The following is a 26,067-nucleotide window of genomic DNA, read 5'->3' on the forward strand; positions in this document are numbered from 1 at the left end:
TTTCCTGCTCATGTCTAAGATGTATTTTGATATTGTATAATGTTCCCCTTGGGAACTACCCTTACGTCGACTTCTCCATCTCGTCCATCCAAGATAGTACACCCTCTTTATCCATGTCGGTAGACAAACATCAGCTACCCGTACACCAAATCTAACTGAAGCATAAGCGCCCTGCTATAAGCCCTTGTTTCGAAGAAATAATGCATCTACAAATGCTATTGAATGATCAACGCCCTCGTAAGAAAGTGGCACACGATCGATGGAACAGATGATTCGGCTACGTCTCGGATATCGGAGCTTAAAGTAGATACATCTTTTCATACGTAACTGGGTAAAATCTTACGGTGTATTTGCTAAATTTAAGCAACGCAAAACCTCAAACAAGTGTTCTATTTTGAAGCATTTTTATGAAATGATGTTTCAAACGGTGATGATTGAAAATCTCGGAGCAGTTATTCCCTTTGCATCCAATGTACTTCTAAACATATAAAAGTTTGTGTGAACTGAGTGTTCATATCACATTCGAAATAGAAATAAAAACGCATCTCTTATTTTAATAATAACTGAGTTCGTACGCTAATATAATTTTTTTTCTTAACACTTTACTGAATAAATATTAAGTTTTCTTATCCAAAACGGTCAGGATATACCGTTTGTTCCAATATTGTACACCATCTTTTATACGTTTTTGTGTTTCAACTAACAGGGAAAGCGACATATATACCAAATGTTATATAATGTAAAATAAAGTGACGTGACAAAACAAATCAAAAATAACAAAAACAAAAGATCCATCTTACTTCCATGAAATGCCCGAAAATTCCATTGAGGCCTACTAAAAAACCTTCTGTGCTAGATTCCAAATTGAGACCATCGATGGTCAGTAATGACTGGTCACCAACCGTTAGGCCTTCTAACATGCAAATGTTGCGAGAGTGTGTGCCAACCGGTGAGTTCTCGTTTAGGTTACCCGGTTATATAATCTAACAGTACACCAAAGATGGTCGATTTCACACATCAGCTTAAAACCCGTAGGACCTATACCGTACCTGAATTATGAAAAAGATCGTACTACTGAACACCATTAAAATGTACGCAAAGCAATTCGATTAGCCAGCAGCGCATCTAATTTCCCTTAAAAAACACCCTTCTTCCAATACCTCTCCTCCATCGTCACTCAAGACTCGAGAGTTTAGACAAAACGGACGTAAGAGTTTCAACATCGCATTGGTGGAACAAAAAAAACATAATTCCCTACCAACTCTTTGAATGTTGTTCGTGACTCACAGACTAACCCGCAACAGAAAGGAAAATAAGTAAGAGTGAATGATCATTCCAATAAGGAAAACAACGTTGAGCGTGAAGCTTGTTTTGAGTGCCAAACAGAATAATATGCTTTCATCAGTTACAGCCCTCCAGTTTTCGGAACATAGAATAGCTCAAGATACTGCGTTCTTTGCTTAAACTGGCGAACAATTGATGCAACTTTTCGCAGCGGCAATGGCTATGGATGTTGCATCGCTTAGACCATTAACCCTTGCACAGACATAAATCGCCCAGAGTGTGCCAACGCTTTAAAGCATAAATAAATACAATTACCGCTAATCAGCCAAACATTAATTGAATTATGAAAACGAAACGAAACGAAACAAAGCGGGCAGCACAGAAAACAGCACGAACGATAGTGGTACCACGATCGTATCGTAGGGTAGATTGGGACTATCTTCACCGTGTCATGGGTAGCCTACACCCCCATGTTGCAACCACAACTGGCGGCACATTATATTAAATGTTTTACAACAGCAGCATTGCCGACACTGTCGGCGAAGTACCGTCTGCCAGTAGTAACGAGTCAACTTCGTCCATTCCGTAGCATCATCATCGTAGCAGCAGCTCTTAACAACGTACACCAACAGTCATGCAAATAAATGCATAATAATTTGCCACTTGCTGGCCTTTGCGAAGCCCTCCCGTCGAGTCGGAATGTGTATACCCTTATTGGAGTGAATCGAATCCAATACTTGGCCGTACGGCAACACTCTGCATGGCGCGCAGAAGTGTAAATGTGCAATAAACTGTGGCAATAAACAGTCGCATAGCAAAGCATCTCTTAGCTTTGGCCGCGCTAGTTCCAGAAACTAACCAACTACTGTGACTCTAGCCACCGGAGCTAAACATCATATTTTATCTCTTATGATCGTTAACTCCTCCCCACCCCGTGTGTTGATGGAAATAGTGCCTATCGCCGCTGGCGCAGCCAAGGGCGACTGCATTTGCAGATAGCGCGACAAAGCATACGTCTAAGACCAACGATTTACCACAAATACTTTTCATTTCTTTCATCGTTCCATCGAGCGATTGAGATAAAATGTCCTCCAATCGTAAACCGTCTGGTACACATTTTCTTTCAACGAGCGACCCGGCAATGTCCATGAAACCAACAGCAATCAAATAACAAGTTGCTTAATGCAGCATTGCACCTAGCAACCGCGATTACAAAACGGCTGTGACAATCGGTTTACTCAGACCTGTACCATTCACACGATTCGATGCGATAGAAAACGGATTCTGAGGGTTCGTAGCCAACGGGTTTCTCTGACCCCATGGGTTTCTCTGGCACGCATTACAACAACAACAAAAAACCCGCCACTTCCAAACGAACTATATTTACACACGCTTTCGCATGTAATTTGCCGCCATAATGCAAAGGGGAGTCCATCGTGTGTCGCCGACTGAACATTGTTTCGCCTTTTACATTACATGCTTCGCATACTCTTTCATTCTCCTTCGTTCTTCTAACTAACCTCGCTGATAAATTCGCTTTTTGGGTCTGCTTCTCGTGTGCCTCGCGAAGCGCTGCCCACTCGTGCCCACTGCACTGTGTACTCAGCACACGCAAAGAACGTTCATAAATTAATGCCCTCGAGGCATTATGTACAGAATCGCGGATCATTAAAAGGCAATTTTGCCACGCAACCACCAAAATGCTACCCTTAGTTCGTTCGTTCGATTTGCTCTATGACCTACCCCCAGTTAGAAGAGTGCGTGGTTTTTTTTTGCATTATCTATTTCCTACCCTTAACGAAAAAAAGCCATAAGACTTCAACGTGAATGTAAGCGACAAACCTCAACACGGTACAAACTTTAGCCAAAAGAACCAAGAAAAACTACTAGCTATCGATTTATCCAGCTGCCAGGTGTGTGTACAACGAACCATGAGATCTAAAATGTTGATCGCTTTCGATGTACATTCACTAGTGCACAAAAAACATGGTACGTTTTTATTTTAATTCTTTTAAAACATACACACTTCTACGGAAATGATACAAGTTACATCAACAGAGGCATTCTTACAACCGCTTTAGGGTGAACAAACATTTAAACATCACTCCACCTTGCTCAGAGAGAATACTTTCCAAGCCACTGTAGGATCTATTGAAGCTTCTATTACTTCGCTGCTAGTGCTTTGATTGATGGTCATGGTGATCGTGATACGCTATACAAAAAAACTACGATCGAGGAGAAAAAAAATATCTTCCCAACTAGCCTATTTCTCCGATTTCCCTTTCTCTATCATTTTCAGTTATCCATTCGTGTCTATTTTTCTTCTTCCTCTGTATCGTTTTTTAGGTTTTCAACAATTCTACTTCCATGAAGACTTTCGATTTTACCGAAAATCTTTCCTATCATCCTCCCGGTTCGGCTCGACGTTAGACAATTAAATGCGTCATTCTTATTATTCCACTACCTGCCAAGTATAGTCCCATCCGTAAGTCTAAGCCATTCAGCGACGCACGGCTAGCTTTGTGTTGACTCATGAAATAGTCCCCATGGAGAAGTACACCGGGCACGCTTGCACGGAGGTGATAATTTTGATTGATAAGTGTTATTACGCGCCATTACCGCGCTTTTTACGGTGAAGCTGTACGTCTTGGCCATCGGAGCCCGAATGGACCAAGCCCAAAGCCGGCGAGTGAAACAGGGGATTAATTTCTTAAGTGCTGTTCAAACGCTGAGAGCGGAATGCTACGCGCGGTTCCTCAATTCTAAAACAGTTGAGGGGAGTGGCGTTTATTTTGTTTTACATGCCTTCGATGAGTTCACATCTTCCTACACGACACTGCCACCAAACACTGCTGGTGTGTATCAACGTAACTCCGGAACAATTTGGCTTAGAGTGCTTGTTTATCACTATGTACGAGAATGTTTATTCTGCTGATTAAAGCCAATAGAGCAACTGTTCGTCCAGTACACACTAACAACCTTGTGAAAACAACAAGATGCGAATACGAACGCACACATGTTTGCAGAAAAATATCATGTATGCACAAGTCGTGTTTTAATCAGTATCAGCCATTTTTTGAAAGAATCACGCAGTCTATGTTTGTTTCTGCAACAGTAAACTATATGAACATAGGATGCGTGAATTTTTTTTCTGTTATCCTGCAGACTGCCAAAGTACTTGATGTCCTTCGGCTCCGAGTTAGCCATCTACTGCTATAGGCTAAAGGTAAATGTCTTAAGCAAGTTATTAAAACAGCGCTCATCAAAATGCCAAAATGCTAAATTCTCTAGAAACCTTCATATTCCCACAGAGAGTCCTGCTGCTGGTGATCGTGCTCGTCCGCTACTGCCTCAGGGAAATCACAGAACGGGCTTTTCGAGTGAACAGACAAAACGATCAACTTTGCAGGTGCCGTATTTCAAGAGGCGCCCCCAAAACCAGTATCGATGAGCAGCAGCAAGTGCTTTGGTTCAGCTCAAGGCTAGCGACTAAATTCACAGACGAGGGACTACTACGAGTCCACACTCTTACAGCATACAAAGCACGCCTGTCGTTTTGGCCGGTTTTGCGACAAACAAGCCGGCTGAAACGATTCGCTACAAGGACAGACAGAGCTTTCGTAGCAGATGATAGACACAGGGTGGAGGAAAATGACATCGGCCACACGAGAGCATAGGGAAGTTTATGGATCCATCAGTATTAGCATAAAAAATCCATTTTTCACCCTTAATCGCAATATGTGTTGAACTCATAGATACCACGCAATGTATTATTACTGAAAATGCTGCAGAGTCCGACAACTGTTTTAAACTTTAGTAAAGTCGACAAGAGAAATGAACTAACTATTTTTGTTTTTTCATAATTAAGGTATTGCACAAAAAATCGTCAAACATATATTTTCGGAACACAAGCTATGGTTATCATTAATTTGCTTTAGTGTATCAACCATATTATTAGCGCAAAGACAGTACTAGACAATCAAACGCATCTCTCCTGAAAAGATTAAAAAATTGTCTCTTAAATGTGTATGCTTGAAATCGTCATTCAAGAGCAACTCACAAATTAAACGCAATTAATGAAATGTTCACTACAATCATGCATTGCATCCAGGACGAGATACTGTTTATGGATTGGAACGAATTGCATGAAGTCTTTTTTTTGTACAACATATGAACATCAAGACAAACCACTTGTTAATTGTTGATTCCAATTCACCAGTAATGAAAATCGTATTCCTCTCAAGACCAACATTCGCCATCACTACCACACACCACGATTGAGCACCAATCACATCAGAGAAACACATCATTATTGCGTTTCCCCATTTCTTATACACGCATTTAAATCTTCCAAATTGAATGCATTCGTATGCAGCAGTGCACACGGTGTATCGTTTTTGTGAGGCAAATTGCTTTTTATCAAACACCTCTTATGCTTCTTCACACGATAAGTGTTCCTCGTATCGAAATTGAAATACCGACCAGAAAGCATCCAAATTGCATTTAGTCCAGCATTATCGGAAAGCGAAATTGCTGCATCAGTAACATCATCTACCATACAATTATCATGCGCCAGCAATAGTGGCCCTTGGTTTGGTCGTTTTGCTGTTGTGTATTTTGAAGTTTTTTTTTATACTTGTTCACTGTGCTTCAGTCCATCCTTGTCTTTTGAAGGTTCTACCTTTTGTACACTAAAAAACATATAAAGTTTAGCCCCAGGAGAAAATACCATGTGAGAGAGCTGCGTTTTGCGGTATCGTTACATTAACGCAGTCAATTGTAAGAATGGCAATTGCTAACGCAATGCAAAATTAAATGTTCAGCCTCTGTACCCTCAGGAGGAAAGTTAAACAGCATCAACATGAGGATACAACGAGGATACTTTTTCGAGGATACGGGGGTTTGATGATATTCTTTCCCTCCATGTGTATTTGGAACGAAAAGAAAGAGGGCGATAATTTCTTTTCGCTGTCTCCGAAAAAAACATCCAACAAAGTAGTAGGTAGTTAGTTGATGGATCATTTAAACTAATGTACGAAATAACGGGGCACGTGGAACAGCACAGCAAAACATCGAGAGTTGCATTCCACCAACCGCAAGACGAATGGCTACAAAAAATCACACAAGTACGCCAAAGCAATAAATTTCCAATCGAGATGTTTTCGCTAAATTACACCAAAAACAGTGCATTTTTTAGGCCCGTCGCACCAGGGTAATACGGTATTACAGAAAATGCAGTAAGACAATTTGCTCGTCAGACCCTTTTTCCAAAACGAAAAACTGGTATTCCTCTGATACAAGAATGCACTCGAAGGAAGAAACCATGTACATGGCTCAAAAAGGTATCAAGGGTCAGGATATTTTATTTTTTCCTTTTTACAAAAACGTCCCGGGGATACGAAAACAGGTTTCAGGAGGCTGCGAAACTATTCCAAGAGCAGTAGAGGCCAATCAAATGACAGTGTTATTGTTATACAACGCTTTTTGGTCCGCTTTCAACAAGTCAAACTATACATCGAACTAGAACTATCGCTACATCATTTATCTGTCAATCGACATTTTTTAGTATTTATACAAAAAAAAAACTGATCATAGCCTAAACAAACTGGATGTATAGAAAAGTAACAGCAATAAGTTTAAATATTGTTCAACTAAAATGTTATTACATTTGTTATAATTTCAGATGGAATTATTCGTAGTATTCGGAACTATTTCATGTAATTCGAGCACATCCACAACAACAGAGTTCCATAGAAAAGGCGAAAAAGCAATGAATTAAAAAAAAAGTCTAGTACAACACACCTATATCTCATTGCTCACCAAACCCAATTGCTCGAGCTGCTTTTTCCACAACTTTCACTCGTCAGCACATTCGTCAACAGCACACATTCGCCTTTTACAATATTGGAAGCTGTACATTTCTCTCCTTGTCTCTCACTCCCAGTCACTCCATCTTCAATTAAATGAAGCAGTAAAACCACTTTTTTCTTCTCTTCCACACACACACACACACAGACGTTAAGTGCGAACAGAGAATTGCTCCGATGGAGTACCAGCAGAATGAAGTATAAAAAAAAACAACTCAAATATTCCAAGACGTATCGAAGCCTAGCGATCTTTGCGCCGACTGCTTTTCTCCGCCGACACATTTAGTAATTGGAGAGCGAAAACGCATCATCCGATTCGAACACGATTGCAGCTTTTAGCTCACCTTGACACTGCGTAGCGCATTCAGGGGATGGGCGGCGGTGTACCAACCGCTGCACTCCATATGCCCCATCAAGCGACAACAACACGGCAACACCTGCGCCTGCGGTCGGTGTCCCGGCGGCAAGCATCAACAGCTTTCTGGGGCAGCGAATGACAATTAAACGTCATTACATACAGCCTGGTGGTGCGCGAAAGTCGCTACACGTGCTCAATAATTTGCCCTTATAACTTCTTTCACATTACACCAGTACGCTGAAGCTGCCACATTCACCGCAAGGCAAAATTCAACCGATCAGAATGTATAGGATAGGTGGAGGTCTTCGGGAATGTTTCTGGAAACCTACTGACACACATGATACGTACGTACTAAATCAATTGCCTCCTATTTCAGCATTGGCGTCCTTTCCTACGAAAGGATCAGTTTACTGGTTAAACATCAAATCATTGTATTGTATGCTCCCAATTCATGGAATCACAAATCGGTGTCATTACAAAACCCTCTAACCTTCAAAAATAGAGGAAATCTTGAAAATACATCTAAATCTCGGGCAAATCGGTGCGCAAAACATATCAGACACCGCTAACAGGGTACTGAATCATTAATTCTTTGCACTAAACACTCTTCCGGCCCAACGGACTGTCTACACCTGCTAACCCAGACCTTAATCAATGCCGCCGCATCTGTAACATTCCCAAAACCTGCGCATTTGCACCAACTAACCAATTGACTTGAATTTCACCCAGCGCTGCACATTGGGAACAGAGCGTTCGCTGCATTTCAGTGGCTTTACTGAACAGCCTCTGAAGCTTACCACGACGGTGATGAGAGAAAGACGCCCACGAATGTATGAACTCGTTACGCTTTCTGCCCTCAACACGTTTCCACCACCCGGTGATAGAAGATCGCACGAAAAAGCTAAACGAACCAAAAGTAAATGTTATCTGCTTACTCGAGCAATCATCCACCTTTGCCTTCCATAAAATTGAACTTATTTTGAATACGATTATAGCCTCTCCAGAAACTTGCGCCAGTTCTAATTAATTCCTTTAAGTTTGATTGATGAATTCATTAGCTCCTCCTAGTTCGAATGTTTGATCAATTTTCCCGCATTTGCAATTGTTGTTTGTGAAGTCCAACAAAATATGGATCGAACACAACTCATTATAATGTTTCAATGATCAGCAAACTTTCGATTCTATAACAAAATTCACCCACGCAACCAAAAACAAATCGTCATCAATCGTCGAGAAGCAACACCTCCGAACTACCAAGGCTAGTGAACTATTTTTATGAATGTTAGATAGATTCCTCAGACATCATTGCAAATTATTTCCAGCGGATAATCAAAGTAAAACATTTTCAAACTCTTCATGTTTTACAAATACAAAATGGTTTGGTTTGAAGCTTCAGTGACGACAAGCGTTGGTCATTGGATATATGGTTATGTATTAACACCCCTTCCATTCCACTGCTAAAGTTGTTGAGTTGCAAAATATTACACAAAAAAGAAACAATCACCACACCGACATCTTTTAGACCTCTCATCATTTGAACACCTTTAACAAAACTGTTCCAAATGACTCTTCACCTTTACGATCTTGCCGTGCCTTTGTTCATCTCAGTTTGTACACACAAAAAAATCATGACTTTCTTTTGCAATTATGTGAACCTGACTGGTAGACACTTTAAGCGATGTCAATGATCACATCACATTAAGGAACAGTTTATTACCAGTAAACATCTTTACGATACTATAAAATTTAAAACTTTAGTTCCACTATGAGCTCCAAATCAGTTTTTTAGTATTGGATTGTTAGCACAAAGCAACCAAATTTAGCAAAACAATAAAAAAATCATATGCGTGTACACAAACATCCACACGAATGCTTGTTTCTATTACGTATTAATTTCGCCAAAGGCTGTACTACACACACCTCGATCCACCGATTGATTCATATTTTCCAATAGCACGCATAACCGCACGCCCAGGAGTATGAAACTTTACAAATAAAAAGTGATTTGTGGTGCAAAAAACAGTACCTCTCTTCGCTGTTATGGGAGTTCTCTTTCTTGGTGCGATCCAGAATCATTAGATACGCAGAGCACATCGCACCATCGTCGAATATTTTAGAATAAGACGCGTGCGCATACAGTGCTGCGATCGATTCGTGGATCTTCACCACAAACATACCGCCATCACAAATCAGGTCACAAACGACACAATTCTTACTGTGTCCATGGACACACGATTTAAGAATCCCTAAACAAAACAAAACTACGGTTGTAAAGCTTTCGTGCGGCAATATTCAACGAGTTTTTTGTTCCTTCTCAAACCAGTAAAAATTCAACCATCAGATTACGAAAACCACACATTGGCTTATTTATAGCACTTCACCCTTTCGGGAGCCACAACAAAAAGAGACAGTTTTAAAAGTACAAAAAAATAACAAAAAGCGAAGAAAGGAGAAAAGATAGACCAGCCAGCACCCAAAACCATGTTTCTAGGCATATGCAGCAAAACAAACAGTAAGAAAAATTCCACCAAACCCCATTGTGTTGGGACAGGAAACCACACACAGCAGGGAAATGAGATTAATGCCCCTTCAAGATAATTGTCATTCATATCAAACTGTTGGTCATAAAAGTTAATGTTTCGGGTAACCAATGTTTGTCGCTTTGCATGTCAAAAACATGGTTTCAAGTACCAACATGACGATCCCACTGCTTGACCCAGAGAAGCACCTATGATTTAGGCAGAGATTGGGAATATATAAGCGCGGACAGGAAGCGGCAAACAACATGTGCCCCAAAAATCGTCACGTCTGCTGCCTTTTCTTTGATAGTTCAGTTATTTGCATATTTTATACCAAAATACATAACAGCAACACAGTCTCTCTCGACTAGCGCATCGGGGGTAAGCTTCAATATTCATGCCCGTTTACCCCTGTTCCTTCACAAGTAATATCTGAATACGCTTATCTGTTCCGAATACTATGGGGATGCATTAGCTGATACACAATACATCATTGATCAGACAAGATACAGACAAATCGCATTAAATCCCATCTTTTCAGATGCATGCATAACAAAACCTGCTTTAACATCCTGTCAACTATTGGTCCAATTTTTTGTTGGATGCGAAGAACGAACGAAAGACGGACATTTTTATGCTATCAGTCATTATTTAAGCACTTTCCAAAAAAGCAAGGTACAGTTTAATTGAACGGCACTGACCATACATAATAGGAAAGTCGAGGATGGAAAAGAGCAACCTTGGGTCAACCACCAAAATACATCTTAGATCATTATCATTCGTGCATCCATTCCCATCTGCCAATTCATACATATTATTCATTACCTATATTTCTATATGTATGTATAAATTGCGCCTGAATCATTTGCTCCACATTTTACGGCAAAGACCTATCCCAACATGCTCAAAGGAACACTACCATATTCTATTTCTAATACGCAATGTATGTATCCATCAACGTTTCATCTAAAACACGCTTACACTGTAATCAATTGAACGGCGTTCAACATTTAACAATTTCACGTTACTTCACACAAACACGAACCAAAGCCACCAGTTCCTTATGAACGTATTTGCTTATGATCGCCACCACTCCATACTGTATCGAAGCAATTCAGCATGTCACCGACACTACCATTTGAGGACTGTCGATAACGCTGGGCATGATCTTGCGATTCTGATGGTAGCAGGAACGACGACGTAGTATGCTCCTGTTGCTGCTGTTCCCTGCCGTACAGGAAGTTTCCGCCGCCAGCTTCACCAGCGCTGCTCCAGCTTTTGCTGGTGGTGGCCGCGCCGCTTTGCTGGTTCGCCGAAAACAAGCTGCTAACAACGGATATCGGGCGTAAGCTAAGCGGGTTTCGCTTCTCGCACTGAACGAAATCACTCTCTTGCAACACGCTACCATTCTCTTCTGGATCACTTGCCCCACCATTTCCTCCGTCCACTAAGCCAACCTCTTTATCTTCACTTTTGAAGCTTTCTGTGTGCATTTTTAGCGACACCATATGCAACATTTCATTCGTACATGCATTATTATCACTTATCACAAGACACTCATCGCGAGGATCGAATAGACGATCACCGCCCACCAACAGTCGATTCCTGATGCTGCCGTGCTCACCGAACACATTACTGTGCGACAGTGCGTCGAAACAACCGAAAGCATTCGGCGATATCGTGGAAGGAGAATCCCCGCCGAGGAGACTCCCCATACCACTGCTTTTATCACTGGTGCTACTACTGCTACTACTACTGCTGCTGCTACAGCTTCCACTTCGCGGAGCACTACAATTTCCACTATCTTTCTGCATCCTGAACGATTCCTGATTCTTGCAAGTCTCACCATCGAGATCAAGCGTTTCATGTAGCTGCTTAGTGAGCTCACTCATCAGCAACAGCTCATCGTCGTTCGTTTTACGCAAGCAGGGTGAAGCTGTTGAAGACCCTACCGGCTGTCCAACGATCGAGCTGAGCCAGGGAAGATTACCGTAGTGTCCAGCGAATGGATCTTTACTTTTCACCGTAACCAAAAAACTGTCACCTTTTTCCACTTCACTTGCACTGCCACCTTGATCATCGTTCTCTTCGTCCTCATCCTCTTCTTCCTCCGTTGAACAAAGTCCCGGAAGTCGGTTAAGCAACAGATCGCATCCAGAATCCGATCCGGAATCGCTAAAACTACCCTTCCGGGAGAGGCACTCGTCAGCACTGTCACCAATGGTAATTGTCGCAATTGGTGCTGACTCTGTGGAAGTGCACCATTTGCCCCGCACAGCAGCGCCACTGTTTCTGTTGCTGCCAATCACTCCGACATTCTTTTTTCGTTCTTCGGGCTCGAATCCATCCGCAGAAGAACAGGAAGCCTGGCGTAACATTGGAAAAGCCCAGATACGACCGAAAGGATCGCACAACCGACAGCTGCAGTTCGAGCTGGCCGAGGGACTGATCGGTTCCGACAGTGGCAGCGATGGGGAGCATGTCGGCAATGTGTTGGAGTCGTGTTCCTGCACTGACTCGGGAACAGCTGCATTTACATCATTCGAAACGAAAAAGATTCCTGGTAACGCTGCCGGCGGATGGAACGAAGCAGGGCTAGAATCGCCTGACTCGCTACCAGGGCTGTACGCTGTACTCAGCAGTGGCACCTGATGTTCCCGCGTTTGCTGCTGTTGGTTATGCAAAAAGTGAGCGTGCGTTAAATATTGTTGCTGATAAAGCAACTGTTGATGCTGATCGTGCTGGGACGGTAACTGTTGTTGCTGGGCTTGCAGTATCCGCTGGTGCTCTAGTTGCTGCTGCTGCTGATGTTGTTGTTGAAGATTTTGCTGCAATTGTAGCAACAAACGATGCAGCTGTGTGCATTGCTGCCGCGGAAGTAGCTGCTGCTGAGGTAGGGACTGGTACCTTGCAGCGGCAGCGTTACTACCAGCTAAAATCTTGGCTAGCTCTGCAGTTAACTGTTCCGGGAACAATACAGACGGATTGTGGGACGCTATATAGCATAGCTCGTTCAAAATGTCTCGTACATTTGGTACACCTCCGAGCGGCTCCATTGATGTTGAACCGTAATGCAGCTGCGATTGCTGATGTTGCAACAGAATGTTGTTCATCGCCTGTACGCTGGTACCACCAATGACATTCAGCGATTCCATACACGGTAACCCACCAACTGCACATCCACTAGCTGCATCATCTGCCGCTACGCACATACCACCTTCAGTGCCATTTCCTGCTGATCCGGCACCGCCATTCGATCCACTAGAAGGTTGAGCGCTTGGTTTGCGGTCTTTCTTACGACGCTTGCGCGGCTTTATGATGCGCGGAAGACACATTTCCGTCGAAGATGACGATGTTGTCGACGATATCGAAAAAGAGGACGACGAGGCCGACGAAACCGATGAAGCCATCGCTGAGCCGGACATAACTGTCGGTGGACTGCTGGTGTTACCGCTCGAGGGAATCGACTCTAGCGAAACAACGGATTCGTACGATTTTATTACACCACCACTAGATTGACCGGCCGCTCCCACAGGCACGAGGTGCGCATCCAGGGGTCGGCGTTGGCCGCCGTTACTACCCAGTCCCGGATGTAGCGGCTGTGTGGAGGATCGTGTCAAACAATTTGTCGAACTTTCCGGCTGGCTTTGTGACCCGCCACTAGTAAAAGCTTTTGCACTACCAACACCACACCCAGCGGTCTGCTGGGAAGCAGACGATGATGATTTATGGTTACGATGGTGGCTGTGGTGGTAGCGATTGGTGGACAGAATTAACGGTGCTCCTTGGGCGTGCAAAGCCAGCCGGGTAAGGTTGGCATTTTCGTCGAACTCGACTCCGGCAGATGTCCCCTTCGGTAGGTTATAATGCTGTTGCTGCTGAGCGAGATGCTGTTGATATGGATAGTGATTCCCATTGTTGACTGTACCTCCACTTCCGGTGAAATGCTTTCGCTGCCGCCTGTTACTGCTTGCGGTCGATATTAACGGAACACCGGTCCACCCACTAGCACCACCCGTGCCGGCCCCGCTATAACACCCGGCCATATAGTTGGAGGATACGCCATGACCTCCTGCTGCTCCTCCCGTCGGATGAGTTGCCGGTGTTGCTGGTACCGATGGATTCGGATGCTGCACCGAATGGTTATGTGCGGACAGAGTGATAAATTGGTTCTGGTGCTGCTGCTGCTGCTGCTGGTGTTGATGCTGTTGATGATGATGATGCGGATGATGCTGGTGGTGTATGTTTGCCGGTTGCTGATAGTATCCAGCAGCTACTGCAGAAGCTACTACTGGCGCCGTCCCCGACTGCAGACGCTGAGAATGCACCGGCTGATGATGGGAAGGTGGCGGCGGATGCTGATGTACTACATATCGATTAACGTATCGTTCCATACAGCTGTTGCTGTTGTTGTTCGACGGCAGGAGGCTGCTGTTCATCATTCACACATAACATTCATGGATTGAAACTAGCGGCACACGCGGTCATTATTCAACTAATCTTCACTACAATGAACAGTACACATTAATACAGTTTATACACCAAACACACCAGGCACACGTTGAACTATCACTTGATTGTCGAGCACAGATATAATCCTCCAAAACATGTAAGGCACTCGGGTAAGGCGATTCGAAATTCAGCAACACCAAAACTCGTAGCCGTTCGAAACACAACACTTGTGGTACGAGACGATGCCGCAAACGAGGAAAACCGCGACTGTGCTTGACAGAGAAACCTTCCGCGCGCTACGAATGCCGGCAAGCGAATGGAATCAACATCGAATGAAAATCAAACGAACGCTACACGCTCTCGCTGCACACTGAGCTATTTGGAACAGTGAGAGGCAAAAAATATGTGTTAGAAATTCGATATTGTTCTTCGGTAATTTGTTTTATGTTCTTTTTGAGTACAAGGTAAATTTTGAATCATCTAGTTAGCTTAACAAACATTAGTTAGTTAAGTAAATTTGTCAAGATTCAAATAGTCGTTATTATAATGTGAGACGTTACGGAGAACTCAGATTTCAGTTCAAATTGGCAACTTACACTCAATACAACTTTCCATCCATAGAGATAGTTTTCTTTGTATAATTGCCAAAACTCTCTGGTTTTCATTCAACATACAAGTGTTATTACACAGACATATAACTTAATTTATAAGCGAGAAAAAATTATATGTGGTATTAATAAAACACTTACAATGTAATTACAACTAGGAGCTATTTAAAGAAAACGATTGAATAAAAAGAAACACTTTAAAATATATCAATGTTCAGTATCTTCAAACATGAGCCAATAATGCCAATTTTGGACTTTAAGATGGCAAAGAAGCCATTGTGCACTGAGCGGCATGCTGTTGTGGACCTTCGGGCGGTTCATGCTCTCACACTCTGCGTTTCAGATGAACCTGTTGTGAATTTCACTCAGAGAGAACAGGGTTTTTGTCGATCATGCACATCTGCTAAATATGCAATGTTAGAGGAAACCCCAACTATCTTTACGGCTTTTTATTTGTTTACAATTGTACTTAAAAGACAAGTTACACTACGATTCACAAAAATACAATTACATTATTGTCACGAAGTCAAATCAATTTTGACCATCAATTTTACAACTATGATAAATTCTAGTTCAAAGTCCATATAACTATTATAAACTCAAATTTTGGACTATTGGTTTGTTTGGTTACGCACTACTTCTAATTTACTTCAATTTTTTTAACAGATACAAAAGATACTAACAAACCGTCCGGGTCTCAACCGGTTCGAGTAATATCCGATTTCACCTTTCAATCAAACTATTACAGTAAAGTGTAGTTTAATAGAGATTCCTTTTTATGTTAAGCATAACAATTACAACTAGACTTTTTTACTATTTTACTTTACATGTAATGAACCCTGCCTGAGCTACCTTAAACTTCGAATCCTAAAGAGAGTGCGGCCACTCAAAAGCAGCTGCGAGAGAATGAATGGCCCGAACGCAGACCGAATGAAAACAAAAGCAATCGCAAAAACTGTGCCGGTTACTTTCTTTGCGTCCCACAACTGCATGCCCACTCTTTCTAGTGGCCACATTTCATTCGCCCTCTCGCTCTCTGCTACATTCCCTCTCCAAACACGATCGTTCGCCAGAGGAATTATATAAGAAACACCCTGCCTATGGTCGCTTCCATTAGATAGATCAGGGAACGAAGAGGGAAAAGCAGGGAAAAACTAGAGACCGCGTCCACATTCGAAAGTGAGCCTCCTAGCATTCTCCTCTTTACAGCGATTTCTCATCGCCGCCGATCAAATGGGGGGATGGGTGTTCACACGCGTCGCGATCAAGCTTTTTTTCCGCCGGATTGCCGCAAACCACAACAATCAGCCGATTGTTCAATTATGCTGCCGTACACACTCGAGGGCTACGACATGCTGGCGCGCACGAGAAACGTAGCATAGACAGATGTTGACGGCTAGGCCCAATCATTGTTTGCACAGTGAAGCACGTGATCAAGTTTGCGCATCTTCTTTTTCTTTAACAAGCCACGTTGATAAGACCGGGGCGCTGTCTTTCTTTCGACGCACTCGGTTTCATTTTGCCCTTCTCATGCTTTCTCTTTATCTTCCGCAGCTCGCTTTGAAAGTTTCGCGGGAGGTGCGATTTGTCGCATGCAATAATGGAAAAGTGCATCATCCAACACAGAGGATAGCAGTGTAAGCGGGAATTGGCAAAGATGCTGATCGGCGATGAGTATCACTTTTACACGGCCCCGTCTATCAATGACGTATACGCCATGCGGGCCAATTGAACCATTAATTGAAAGATGGGTCAAAACTTCAAAACAGCTGAAGAAAACACAATTTAACGACCATGCTGATGATACGTAACTAACAGTTTCAACAATAAATCAGTTTTTATCAAACTCGAATAGGCTAGACTACAATGAAGGTGAAAGTTTGTATGTGTGACCAGTGAAGGTGAATAACACAGGTCCGATTTTTTGGACCAAAAGTAATAGAAACAAATGGTAAATAAATGTTTATATTATTTTCAAGGCTAGGTTTCATCAATATTGTTGTTTTTGTATAATTCGCCTTGACTAACAAAACAATCTTTTAACACAACGCATTTTAGACTCAAATGTTTCATAATTTAAGGTTAAAAGTTAATAGTTTGCTTTAAAATCAAAGTTAATTTAAAACCACTTTATAGTGTCGCATATTTACTAATTGAATTGAATAATTATTATTATTTCATACTCACTCTTTATTTCATTGAGGAGGACCTGTAATAAATACTTTAACTCGTACAACTAAATAAAATGTCTATGACGGACATGCTGTTGCATGCTGTTTTAACGTTGAATTACTATTTCGCAATGAAAGTGCTTTTAAATATACGGGAATCAAAAGTGCATGAGAAGGACAAAACCCCAACCCACACAAAAATAATGCACAATCAGCTTCATTTTCAAAACACCCAATGGATTATTGAAAATGAAAAATGATCCAAACACAGATCAACTTCAACGAGAAGCAATTGTGCGGGAACTAAATAAATAAGTAAATACAAACAACAAACTCTTACCACAACCGATACCGTTTCTTCCATTGAACCCTTGGTTCTGTGGATCTTGGAAGTGATCGGATGCCTTGCGATATACTGTGAAATGTTTGAAGAAGCAAATACACGTCACCTACCTGTAAAGTAAGAAAAAAAGAAAGAAGAATTAAAAAACAAGAACTCAGAGTCAAGAACCCGACACAAGAAAGTTGGTGACGAATGGCGAAAATTATTTAATTGATTTGGCAATTTTGTTCTTTAGATACACTTTCGAAAAGCGTAGAGCAATGGACAAAAAGTGTGGCTTTCTTTCTGCAACTGTTTTTCGTTCCGTGCCAACCATCGCGATCGCGAGCAAAGGCTGGCGGCGAGGAAATTTCCGTGACGGAAGCAACCATTTACCAGCAACACAAGATCGCCGCCGTGCCAGGCCGAGGCTCCATTGGAACCATCACTGAACTGTCCAATCGATTATTGAATATTTGTCCAAGCTGGCGGGAAGCTACAGCCTGGCTTGGGAAAGTGATGAATGATTGTTGCTCCACGAGCAAAACAAAACACACGTACATTCAAAGGGAAATTAAACTAAAATCAACTATTGCGTTAAAAACCGCCAACGACTTCCCAAATTCGTATATTTCCTTCTTCCTGGGCAGCTTTCTGCCGCGGTGCAGCAAAAATCAATTTCATCCCAAGCCCAGCGCGGCTAGTGGCACGCTTTCTACCCACAGCATCCCTTTCACAACGGTCGTGTACGCGCTGGGGGGGAGGGTTTGAAAAATCAATAAAATCATCTGTTCCGGTAATTTTGGAATTAAAGTGTAGACCACCCGCCCCGACCGACCACTTTGCGCCTGAACAGAATCGTTCATAATAAAAAGACACCGGTAGGAAAAAGCATCACTTTCGCGCAAGGCACAACACAACGTGTTGTTGATCAAGTCACACAAATTCGCCCATCGCGTTGGAGAATAGCATAGTTCCTTCCAACGATTTCAATCAACAATCAAAACTATCGACTGTGATCAAGGCTACCTCCCCGTGCTCGCCGCCGTGAGCAATGATAAGCTTTGAGTTGCTTGAGTTGTTTTGCGCTTTCGTATTGTCGAAAAGTAATAGAAACCAATTGAAAAATTACAAATACCACGACTTTGTAGTACGAACTTTCTGGTTAAGAAAGACGAAACTGGACGTGATTTCCAGAAAAAAAAGAGAAAGTTCAATAACAAGACAGAGACACATGAGTGTGATATTTTTTGCACTGAATTTGTATCCCCTGAATAACTAACCTGAATATGTGATTGAAATAAAATATCAAGAAAGGGCTAACATCGATTTTAAGCTTATCTTCAAAATCGCTTCAAAAGAAGCAAATCACTTTTTTAATCCTTAAAATTCAAAATCTCTTCACACTTCAATGTGTATTTGCTGATTTTTGCCAACTTTCCGTTCCGCCGGCATCGACAATGCAAGCAGTTGATTTTGAACTAAACATGCATGTGTTTAGTAAAATTGATTTTTTTTTGCTATAATTTCAACTCTACTCTGTTCATCAATACTGTTGTGTGTGAGATGACATGTTTGTCAACCGCAATAATTCTTAGAACACCACACTAGAAGACGCATACGGGAAAAAGTTCACGAATGTTTTAGTACGTTAAACACGTTATTTTCCTCTAAAAGGATACGACTTTCTTCTTACATCAACGGACAATTCATTTATCTTTTAAAATATTATTTCAAAATATTTCAGTTTTTTTATGAAAAAATAAATCAAAATATTATGTTTCACATCAAAACCTATAGAAATGACTAAAGTAGAAGTGGTGGCTTAATAGAAAACAAAAATATTTTTAAGTATTATATAAATAATGATAAATGATAATACACACACGAGTGTCCACATTAACCGCGGAACCCCTAAATCAAATAAACAGCCAGATATTTTAAGTAAATGTGTCTTCTTTTTCCCCTCCACTGTTTTCATATCACTCTGAGTAGCTTTGTACATCAAACTGGGGAGCACTTTCGCACAAAACTTTCTTCTGCTGGACACCTATACCATGGCGCCTGGTTTAATTTTGCGTGGACATGGTAAGCTCAGTGAAGTGGCTGATTTTTTATACAGCAGAGCACCAAGCGTCAGCCGGTTTACAGGTGGTACACATATACATTCGAATGGATAAATATCGCGATACTGCAAAACAGCCGTCACACTAAAGTATAGTTTCCCTTTCGTTTCAAAAACCCGACGTTGGGGTGAATCCAAATTAGCTGCTCAAAACATGTCTGAACCAAACGGAGCACGTATTTTTGCTCCATTTTGAACACCAGACGAATAGCAATCAGGATGTAGATGACGAAAACAATCAAATCGTACCAAAAAAGAAGTGAAAATAGTAACGGTTAAAACAATATACCAGTCTGATTAATAAAAGACAAAAAATAAGCATAGGATGTATAGGATGTAGGATAACACATTGTTATCATGTTACTTTTACCAAAACTTCTCCCCATATTGTTAAAAAAGTTGTCAAAAACCACCAAAAATATTGATTTGAAACGAACATGGATTTTAAACGGTGCCGGATTAAGATTTGTTTCCTTTTCCAAACTGTTTTATTAAAGAATTTCCTAAACCTTCTTCACATAATGGACCTGTTTTGGACAGCCTAATCATCTCAAGTAGAAACGAAGCTATTGCTACCGCCCAAGTAGAAACGGAAGATCAACTTCATAATGATAGACTGCCGCAGACCAATAGAACCATCCATGTTTATGTTGCTGGTGTCCAACGTAACAACGTATTTTGCAGACCTTTCGTGATGATTACAGTGTGGGTGTGTATTGGCTTCAGAATTGCCTTCCGCTAGGCTCTTTAGAAGGCACGGCATCACGAGCACATAGTTCAGAAGCAATGTCTGCCTCTTTCAAGGCTTCGACAAAAGTCACTTTCGTTATTCGTCTTCCGATTTTGCTCTAAAATTAAGCTTTGTAGCTACTCATTATGTCTACCAATCGTTTTGCTTCTGCTGCGCTCGATAGGTAGAGTTACAACTGAATACTACATAAACACGCAGACCGAAACACTATTCGTTTAACTTTTTCATTGTGTGCAATTGAATAATATAACATTGCCCTTCTTTTTTCCAGAAGTAGTAGAAAAATTGAATGTTACTGTAGTATCTTTTTTGCACATTTTAATACGCAACAATTAATAGCAATTTATCACATTTCTTGCATTGAAACGTACAACGTATAATACACGCAAATGTTCCTTTTTTTTGGAATTTCATTTGATTGCTACCAGTTCAATTAAACTAACAATTCCGCCATTATTTTACTTAAGCAGGTAAATCACACGTGTATGCGTTTCAAACCTCATGTAATAATTTAATCATGTTTCTAATTATTTTCCTCCGACACTTTAAACCGCAGAGTAAGAAAACAAAAAAATCTCAAATCATTTCCAACGAAATACAAAACGATTAAAACTGACCAAGATGATACTTTCACCATCATATACACCCACAATTGCAAACTCTATTTATGCAAAATTAGTTAAATAGTTTATGGCAATTATTTTACTTTTCCACTTTTCAAATGTTTCAAAATGTTGTAGAAGAAGAAGAAGCATATAACAAGCAGACACCATTTGTTTTGGTGTATTTTGTATGTATTACCGTTTAGCCCCTATAGTAAATGCATGTATGTTAAAACATTCATTAGTGGAGGCTATTATTGGCACAGTCGATCGCATTGGCTGGCCATATAAACCTACATTGGTAATATTAAAAAAAATGACATCCTGTTGTTGAGTATCAATCGATCGTTCATCAAAATGCTAGTATATAATAATTGAAAACAGGTATGTCACTATTCAGCAACGCCCCATCTAAAATAATATCTTAATACAGGGTTTACCTAGCCAATCCGGCATCGTCAAAGCGTTATCGGTCGCCGTAAATACTTTTTCGGGCGACGTCAACCCTCAATTGGGCACTGTCATTTCTATTCGAGCCTTTTGAAGTATGAATCGGGCATAGTACAGAATGAATTGGGCCTACTTTATATTTTGTTGCTTTCTAGCTGTAAAACAATACTTTTTTGCTAGTAGTTGAACTGATATGTATGAAAATTCACTATTTTTAAGTTTAATCACATAACAAATTATTCAAATTCCTTTTTTTAAATTTTTAATTCCACACCGTACAATGCAATTTGGTTTTATATTTTTTTAAAAATATAATATGTTTGGTGATTTAATTAGGTAAACATTTTAAAATAATGCATAATAAGTTAAACAACATGCAAAATACATATTTTTAATCAACTTGATAGATCAAACACACCGAAGCTACCGATTTAACACCTTCAAGAGTAGGACGCTTTCATTTTGTACTATGCCCGATTCATAATTCACAAGGCCCGAATAGAAATGACAGTGCCCAATTGAGGGTTTACGTCGCCCGAAAAAGTATTTACGGCGACCGATAACGCTTTGACGATGCAGGATTGGCTAGGTAAACCCTGTAATGAAACTTGCCAAAACTTTCATTAAATCGGGTTTGGTATACCGTATGTATTCAATTTCGTACAATTGCGCTTGTACAAACAATAACAGCCGCTAAAGATCGATCATTTTTATTTTATTTTTTTCACTTTTACCCCCTGGAGTCATCTACACATGGATGGTACGGGCATCGTAAAAAAAGACTTTTCATACATGTAGTTTGTTAGAAATGCCACTTGTAATGTTACTGATATTTGTTAGTTGTACACCTTATAATGTGACCTTCTCCAGGAAAAACGATACAGTGTTTTCCTAGTCACTTTCGAATGTAAAAATTGTTATTCACCGCGTGCAAAATGTTATTCCACATCGATCTGACATTTCATTTACATCATAATAATTTTTAATTTCTTCAGCATGATTTTCAACACTTCAACGAGATGGTGCCATTGTTTTTTCATCGGAGTTTGAAGCCCGATTGTGTCAATCGTTGACAGTTCAAGTGTTGAATATCATGCTGAAGAAATTAAAAATTACAGGGTTTTCCAAGTCACTTTCGAATGTAAACTTTGTTATTCACCGCGTGCAACATGTTAATCCACATCTATCTAATATTTCATTTACATCATAACAATTTTTAATTTTATCAGCATGATTTTCAACACGACTCAAGCTGGATTGAGTTTGACAGTCCTTTGTCATGTGGTGAAAATCATGTGTTGAAACTGAAATTTCGTTTTGAAGCAAATACAACATTTGACAGATGTTGAAAAACATCTTGAATGCGTTGAATAATTATGTGCACATTCGAAAGTAACTTGGAAACCCCTTGGTAACTTGGAATATGATAGAAATGAATTATCAGACTGATGTGGAATAACATTTTGCACGCGATGAAAAACAATGTTTACATTCGAAAGTGACTTGGAAAACCCTATATTCACCACCTCCAAGATGTTTTTCAACAGTTGCCAAATTGCATATTTGCATGAAAAATGATTCAGGTGAGCACGTAGCACATGACAAGAGAGCGATGAGAACGACAATTTCTCGTGCCACTGTTATCATTCTTTTGTTTCATTGCGATAAGCGGCGTAGCGCATGCCGTTCTCGTTTTTTCTTCTCTCATTCGTTCTAAAGAGAATTACTGAGCGGTAAGCAAAGCCGTCACAGATTTTTGAGTTCATTTCATGTATAACAAATAAATAAACTATCGATACATTTTTAAATTGTATATCAATATTAACGACCAAGTTAAGTTCATTTACAAGCTTTGTTAGCCATTTTATGAAATAATAAAGTGCTCAAGCTGAAAATGAAACCTGTTGAACCATCCAGGAACTAGTGTAAATTGCGAATTGTCAATATTACGATAAAGCCGTCCGGTGCCGTTTAGAGCCATCGGATCAAACCGTTAGTCATCGAAGGCTTTCAAAATCACCAATCGGAGCTAACCTAACCGCTCCCGAGGATTCTAAGCTTGCAGCTACCGTCCGGATATGAGTAGAATCAATCGTAACTGATTTCGGTGCTTTGTTGAATTTACTCATTACTAAATTGCACAATTACCGGTATTCTAATACTTTTTGTACTTTGTTCTTCTCCCCCCCCCCCTCCCTTTTTAGGCAAAGGCATCTACAAGATCGAGCCTAGGTAGGTTTCTAGATTTATTTGCTGTCCGTAATCAGACATAATCAGATGGTCCGCGATCAGAATCGGCTCCGGAATCGGAATTGACCTGGGAATCGCAATTTGCCCCGATAACGGAATCATAATTGGCTCCATAATAAGAATTAGCTCCGGAATGTGAATTGGTTCTTGAATTGAAAAAAGAAGTTTTAGAAGCGAAATCAGTCCGGGAATCATGGATCCATGAGAATGGATCTTTTATAAGTAAATTTTGATTTTTTGCGGTTATAAATACGCAGTATGATTTTTGCGTTTGCGTCCAAAACGCCTATTTTTATGGCGATGCCGAAACTGACTCCGTTTGGAAGCCGATTCTAATTAAGACCCAATTCTGATTCGAAAGCCGATTTCGATTCCGGAACCAATTCCGATTCCGCAGTCGATTCCGAAACGGATTCCGATTCCGGAGTCGATTCTGTAATCAATTCTGGAGCCGATTCCGATTCTGGAGCTGATTCCGATTCTAGAGCAGATTCCTGAACCAATTCCGGAGTCGATTCCGATTTCGAAACGGATTCCGATTCTGGAGTCGATTCCGGAACCAATTATGGAGCCGATTCCGATTCTGGAGCCGATTCCGATTCTGGGGCCGATTCCGGAACCAATTCCGGAGTCGATTCCGATTTCGGAGCCGATTCCGGAATCTATTGCGGAAACTGATTCGGAACCTACTATCCGAAATCGAATACAGAAAACTGCAGAGTTAGCCGGAATCGATTCCGACCAAAACTTCATTTTTCCCATCACTACTGCGGTGCTCAGCATATCAACGATTGCCCCTAACTTTTCACTAAACCACTATTTTGATCAACCCTTTCTAAGAGGCCGGCACTATGTGATGTATTTGTAACTGCAGCAGGATAATATGTCTATACGTACAGCAACATGGGTTCTTTATTAGCATGATCTGATAGTCTTATTTGAATATCTAACTCCATTCTAACCTGACTATTTGGGCTCTGACCCATCTATCCATACAAACCAAGCCAAGTACTCCACTGATCTCTACATCGAAATCAAAATCTTTGTCATTCTATGCCTTCAACTTTTCTAATGATAATATTTCCTAACATTTTTAGCAAGACGACATTTACAGCATTTACATCTGAACAAAAAAAATATAACTGAAAAATAATATTTAAGTGCGCTCATCATCGCATAGGTATGCTGCAATACTTCTGGCTTGCTTCTTGAATTTCAGAAATGGAATGTTTCTATCACCTTAATTCAGGTATCACGGCACGCATCAACTTACCTGACAGATTATCCAGCATGTACGTCAGCAATTTGGACGTCCCGTTCGGTTCGTTGTAGATCGACAGCACATCCTTGCCGAGCGGATTGCCGTGCAATCCGAGAACATGCAAGTTGAACAGCTTCCCGAGCTCGTACGGGAGTACTCGCAGATAGTTGTTGTTCAGCAGTAGCTCCCTAAAAAAGATAGACCATATCAATCATGTTGTAGATTGGTCACTAGATGGTGGTGCCATACAGGACATGGCATTCACCGTACACTTACCGCAGCTGGATTAGTTCACCGAGCTCGGCTGGCAGGCTACGCAGCTTGTTCGCGGACAGGTCGAGCGTCCGCAGATTGGCCAGTTGGCCGATCTGATGCGGCAAGCGCGTCAGACAGTTATCGTTTAGGAAGAGTGCCGTTAGATGCTCAAACTTCCAGAGCGTCGGACTAAGATTCCGCACACTGCCCGTTATCTCAATGCCATGCCAGCACGTCTTCTTCCCGGCAGCAATATCCTCGGCGGTCAGAAACGTTTGCTGTCTCCGGGGGTTGTTGCTTTCGTACTTGTCTTTATTGCGTGACATCCTGTCGCCCTGTCCGCTTCTTCTTCTCCGGCTGTAGCTTCTGGTGTACTGGTAGATGATGTTTCCTGCGGTAAAAGGCGAACGAACAATGTGATTAAAAATGTGCCAAACAATAGACAAGAATGAATCTTCTTGATATGGAAGAAAACTCGTTCATTCTCAGCCCAGCTCACCCACCTGCATCTACTTCCGGGAAAACTCGTAGGAAGTAGCTATCCTGTGATTCGCTGTTAAGTATTCTTTCAACCTCGAGATATTTTCTTTTTTATCCTGTCGAACCTTCAATTAGATAAATTATGTTCAGCTTAACCTATACACCACACACAAACACATAGCACTCGCGCGCGCACACAATCACGAACTATTGATACTTGGATAGCAGGAGGAAGGTAAAATAGGTATCACTGTAATTATTTTTCACTTTCTGTGGAACAAACGAAAACCACCTCTAAGTTAAAGCATACAA

General features: G+C 41.1%; 1 protein-coding gene across 4 annotated transcripts in view; it reads right to left on the minus strand.

Annotated features, from left to right (window-relative positions):
• LOC120893617 (CCR4-NOT transcription complex subunit 6-like) overlaps positions 1-26,067 on the minus strand; it is a 96,452-nt gene that overhangs the window by 69,281 nt on the left and 1,104 nt on the right. For 3 of the 4 annotated variants that reach the window (XM_040295615.1, XM_040295613.1, XM_040295614.1), the window contains exons 2-4: positions 25,779-26,025; positions 25,297-25,666; positions 25,033-25,208 (exon numbers count right to left, since the gene is read on the minus strand). In XM_040295615.1, coding sequence (XP_040151549.1) covers positions 25,033-25,208; positions 25,297-25,601 — 481 coding nt within the window. In that variant the 5' untranslated portion in view covers positions 25,602-25,666; positions 25,779-26,025. The remainder of the gene's footprint in view (positions 1-25,032; positions 25,209-25,296; positions 25,667-25,778; positions 26,026-26,067) is intronic. The other variant, XM_040295616.1, reaches the window with a different exon arrangement.

This window comes from Anopheles arabiensis, chromosome 2, assembly GCF_016920715.1.
Source record: "Anopheles arabiensis isolate DONGOLA chromosome 2, AaraD3, whole genome shotgun sequence".
NCBI classification, from domain to species: Eukaryota; Metazoa; Arthropoda; class Insecta; order Diptera; family Culicidae; genus Anopheles; species Anopheles arabiensis.